The sequence below is a fragment of the Octopus bimaculoides genome, chromosome 19, assembly GCF_001194135.2.
Source record: "Octopus bimaculoides isolate UCB-OBI-ISO-001 chromosome 19, ASM119413v2, whole genome shotgun sequence".
In the NCBI taxonomy this organism is placed as follows: Eukaryota; Metazoa; Mollusca; class Cephalopoda; order Octopoda; family Octopodidae; genus Octopus; species Octopus bimaculoides.
This window is the reverse complement of record NC_068999.1, coordinates 6,759,759-6,765,218: the sequence shown is the minus strand read 5'-3', so window position 1 is coordinate 6,765,218 and position 5,460 is coordinate 6,759,759. Positions and strand designations below refer to the sequence as shown.

The window sequence follows — 5,460 nt, the reverse complement described above, 5'->3', positions numbered from 1 at the left end:
ACATTCGAGCGAGATCGTTGCCAGTGCCGATGGACTGACTCCTGTGCAGGTGGCACGTAAAATACACCATTTCGAGCGTGGCCATCGCCAATTCCGCCTGACTGGCCTTCGTGCCGGTGGCACATAAAAGCACCCACTATACTCTTGGAGTGGTTGGCATTAGGAAGGGCATCCAGCTGTAGAAACTCTGCCAAATCAGACTGGAGCCTGGTGTAGCCATCTGGTCCACCAGTCCTCAGTCAAATCGTCCAACCCATGCTAGCATGGAAAGCAGACGTTAAACGACGACGATATCTAGCATAAGATTATGACAATAGTGACAATAACCAGAAAACTGACCCCCAAAAAATAGAACTACCATCATCATCATCGTTCAACGTCTGTGTTCCATGCATGCATGGGTTTGACAGTTGACAGGAGCCAGCCAGGTAGAAAACTACCCGAGGTTACTGCATCTGCGTTGGCAGGATTTTTACTGCTGAATGCTCTTCCTAGCATCACGTATGCGTATTTGTTGTGTTGGTGATGAGCTTGCAGCTTGCTGGAAATCACACTCTATCATCTTAAAGAAGAAGGGGGGAGAACACATTGGATAATGTAGTCCTAGATACACCACACGATGGCATGTCCACAAAAACCATTTTGCTCATTAGACTGATGAATCGGGGTTAACTTGGAGTTAAACAACACCGACGAGGATTAAAGTAAATATACAAAATATAGTTTTGTGAATTTGCAGACCTGTTGAACCTACAAACCTGTGTTTTGTGTAAGTGGGTGGGTGGGGGGAAACAAACAAAATATATAAAGCACATTTTTATTATTACTGTTATTCAATATTCTTTTTTGCAGGGAATGACAGACACAGCCAGCCCTTCTCGAAGTAAAAGCAAGCGAGCCTTCTCTCCTTCATCTCACCGATCCAGGTCCTCCAGTCCAAAAAAATCCAAACGCTCAAAAAGGTTATTTCACATTTCTGTTTCTTCCCCTGCTTCCATTTGGGCTCTTGGGTGGGGTTGGGAAAAGGTGAACGATGTATCCTTTTATCTTTTACACAATTTTTTTTTTCTCTTTAAAGCCTGGTGCTTATTCTGTTGGGTCCCCTTTGCCAAATTGCTAAGTTATGATGTAAATACACAAACAGCAGTTTGTACATATACAGTGTATAGATATACAGGACAGTTATTACAGACGAGAGAAACGGGGAAGTATATCTTGGGAGGAGGGAGATAAAAAGAAACAAAGACGTAAAAACTAGCGAGCGAAAGAGAAAAAGGGTTTTTTAAGGGGCACTAGAGGAAAGATACTTTTGAGTAAGGAGAGAAAAGAAAGAGAAATAAATCACGAAATATGTGTGACGAACGTACACATAAAATAAAAAATAAAAATTACATATATATATATATATATATATATATATACGTAAGTATACATTAGCATACAACTACACATACACACACACACACACACACACACACATATATATGATTTTGTATATAAATATACAGAAATATGTATGTAAATACATATTCACACAAATATAAGTGTAGACATACTCGCCCATGTACTATGTGCGTAAATATAAACATACACGTATACTTAAACGCATACACAGACGCACAGATACAAATACATATGCATGTCTACAATACACGCATCCACATAAAAACACAACATATACACATATATATATATATATATATATGAGCCTGGTGTAGCCTTCGGCCTCCACCAGTCCTCTGTCAAATCGTCCAACCCATGCTAGCATGGAAAGCGGACATTAAATGATGATGATGATGATATATATCATCATCATCATCATCATCATCGTTTAACGTCCGCTTTCCATGCTAGCATGGGTTGGACAATTTGACTGAGGACTGGTGCAACCAGATGGCTACACCAGGCTCCAATCTAATTTGGCAGAGTTTCTACAGCTGGATGCCCTTCTTAACGCCAACCACTCAGAGAGTGTAGTGGGTGCTTTTATATATATATATACATACATACGAGGAGGTGCTGAAAAGTTTCTGGCTTTGGGTAAAAGAAAACACAGGAGGCTCAGTCAATTATAATTTTATTGAACATGTCCCCCCCCCCTCTTCTGATTCACACACTTATTGCAGCAGTCCTTCAGTTTTTCTAAGTCCTGTAAAAGAACTCAGAAGGTTGGGCCTCCAATAACCTTAAAGCCCAAGGACTTTTCAACACTCCCTCGTATGTTATGGCTTTAATGAACCACTTATTTATTCATGCACAGGCTTTGCAAAGTACCGACATACGTTTTACAATCGCACATTAAATCATAAACGTGCCTCTGTACACGTATGTCTTTCAAGGTAACTTTTCCAATTATTTTCCTTGGCCATCAGTTTTAAACATGTTGAATTAATTTACAATGTTTGAATGTTTGTTTTGCATTTGATTTTTTTTTTTTTTTTTTTTTTTTTTTTTTTTTTGCAATCTTATGTTGTGTCCTTGGCAGCTTTAAGAAGTCATCATCATTAGAATTCCAAGTCAGCCTTGGACTAAATTTTGGACTTGTCCACCTATGTTTCAAGATCAAATCTTGGCATGGTCAGCTTAGTATTTTACTTAATTTTTTTGCAAGCAAGCCAATGAGAGACTGTCTGTGTAATCATCATCATCATTATCATCATCATCATCTTATGATAAAACTCCTAAATCAATCATTACCATTTGTTCTTTTGTGTTTTTCAGTCCAAAACGGTCAAAGCACTCCAGGTCCAGATCGAGATCAAGGTCACCGAGCTCTATGTTAGATTCTCGTTCACCCAGTCGTCATCGTCATAAACACAAGAAAAATAAACACAGAGAATGAAAGTTTGCGTGTTATCTTGTAAAATGAATTAAACGTTATCTTGTCTCACCTACATTAACCAACTCGTTATTGTTCTTCTTCTTGTTGATTGTCATTGTGAAGACCCAGGTCAGTTCTGACAGCACAGACTTTCTGGCACGTTGCTGCGTTAACTAGACAACCAACAAATTTATTGTGCCTAGATATGTCTTTTTGGGGGGTTAATCAAATAGGCTGGATGAGGTCAATGTGACCATCTAGACATGCACTTTATTGTCCCATCTGATGGGGGTCACAGTGAGGGCCAGCAAGGTGGACTCGGAGCACAAGCCTTGGCTTTTCTGCTGTTAGTGTTGAGTTTTGTTTCCTTTTTATATTGTTGTTACTTCTGCTTTTTCATGCTGGCATGGGTAAGAGCAGTGGTTCTCAACCATTTTTTGTGTATAGACCCCTTAGATTCCTATTTTAACTCAGGGTGTGGGACTCCCATAGCCATTTGTTATCTGAAATCTATTATACTTTTATGATTGAATAAAAGTACCTGATTAGCACTCATGCCAGTGGAACATTAAAAGCATATCTGAGTGTGATCGTTGCCATGACCACAGATTGGCTCCCTTGCTGGTGGCATGTTAAAAGCACCATTTGAGTGTGATTGTTGCCAGCGTCGCCCTACCAGCGCATGAAAAACATTCAAGCGTGGTCGTTGCCAGTGCCACCGGACTGGCTCCCATGCAGGTAGCACGTAAAAAAACACCTTTTGAGCGTGGTCATTGCCAGGACAACATGCTTGGCCTTCATGCCAGTGGCATGTAAAAGCACCCACTACACTCTCTGAGTGGTTGGTGTTAGGATGAATAAGTCCTGGGGTCGATTTGTTCGACTAAAGGCGTTGCTCCAGCATGGCCGTAGTCAAATGACTGAAACAAGTAAAAGAATTAAAGAACACACACACACACACACACAGTTGAAATTTACGGAAAAACAAAAAACAAAGATAGGTGTATAAACAACAAGCAGGTGTATTAGTTTGATGCTCGGGAAGGTGAGAAAGTCTTTTATGTTTCGAGCCTGTGCTCTTCAACAGAAAGGAATAAGAGAAAATAAACAGAGAGAGAATAAAACTTTTGGAGTTAATGGTCAATCAGGAAATGGACGGATGGACGGACGGACAGACAGATAGGTAGGTAAGTAGATAGGTAGATAGATAGATACACATACACAGTTTCTCATTACCAATTCCATTCACAAGGTATTTGTTAGTTGAAGGCTATAGTAAGGAATAACTTGCTCAAGGTGCCATGCAACTCTGCAGCTACAAAAAAAAAACTTTGGGAAACCCCACAACTTTACAAGGGATTAATTTCTTTCCTTTTTTTTTTTTATTTTTGTTTTAGAAGATAGGATTAGCCTCGTTTAATTTAATTCGTAAAATAAGTAAAACAACTCGTGAGACTGAATTAATTAATAACTCATTAAAATAATTTATAAACTTTCTCTTTTTCCTCCCTCCTTCCTCCTTTTCTTCTTTGCCCTCTCCTCTTTCTTTCTCCCTCCCTATCTGCCCATCCCACCTCTCCCTTTCCCCTCCATCTCTCACCTCTCTTTTTCACCCTCTCTGCCTTTCATTAGTTTTCTTATAGACGTAGCATACCTAGAAGTGCATTGTTCAATGTGACCTTTTCTTTTTTTTCTTCTTTAAATGATTTGAAGGACATTTGGTTACTTTTCTAGTAAATTATATGACCATATAGGAACCACTAATTGGCCTCTAGTTGTAACTATAATGCAATATTACAACTAACACTGCTGTTGCTGCTACTACTACTACTACTACTACTACTACTATTACTGCTGCAGCTGCTACTACCACAACTACTACTACATCATCATTTAATTTCTGTTGTCCATGCTGGCATAGGTTGGACAATTTGACCAGGGCTAGCAAGCTGGAAGGCTACACCAGCCTCTAGTCTGATTTGGCATGGTTTCTCTGGCTGGATGCCCTTCCTAATGCCAACTTATGTGTGTGCCCACGTGCACATGCATGTATGGTGTGATCTTCTTTCAGTTTCGATCTATCAGATCCACTAACAAGGTTTTGGTTGGCATAGAGCTATAGTGGAAGACACCTGCCCAAGCTACCAGGCAGTGGGACTGAAACCAAAGCAAATTTATTGGGAGGCCAGCTTCTTAAATGAGAACATGGTGTATCAAGAATATGGTGTATCAAGAACATGGTGTATCAAGAATATGGTGTTTCAAGCTATAGAGAGGGCTGTGGTTTTCACGTTATTCAAGACTGCCAAAATAGTGTTACAAGAAGAACAGACTAGATTAAAATACAGATAAAGGGAACAGAGCAATTTTAATTATATTCAAAATCATGTTTATTTCATAGTTTTACGTCAACAAAAAGCAAGTATTTCTGTGATGCTCGTTCAACTTAATAATTAGAATAACCCTGATTTTTCGCTCTTTCTTCTGATGTATATTTATTACACAGTTGTTATTCGTAATACATGTCTTTTGATCACATCAAGTTTACTGACACAATTCATGCATCAGATGAGATGGATATGATTATTGTTCAGAAGCAAGCTCTCGAACAGTTGTGCATGGATTGACTTCGACTAAGG

General features: G+C 39.3%; 1 protein-coding gene across 1 annotated transcript in view; it reads left to right on the top strand.

Annotated features, from left to right (window-relative positions):
• Nucleotides 1-2,900, top strand: part of LOC106873080 (U2 snRNP-associated SURP motif-containing protein) — a 68,434-nt gene extending 65,534 nt beyond the window's left edge. Inside the window, exons 22-23 of the mRNA XM_052974891.1 lie at nucleotides 853-962; nucleotides 2,722-2,900. Of these exons, the coding sequence (XP_052830851.1) occupies nucleotides 853-962; nucleotides 2,722-2,842 (231 nt within the window). The 3' untranslated portion in view covers nucleotides 2,843-2,900. The remainder of the gene's footprint in view (nucleotides 1-852; nucleotides 963-2,721) is intronic.
• The last annotated feature ends 2,560 nt before the right edge of the window (nucleotides 2,901-5,460 follow it).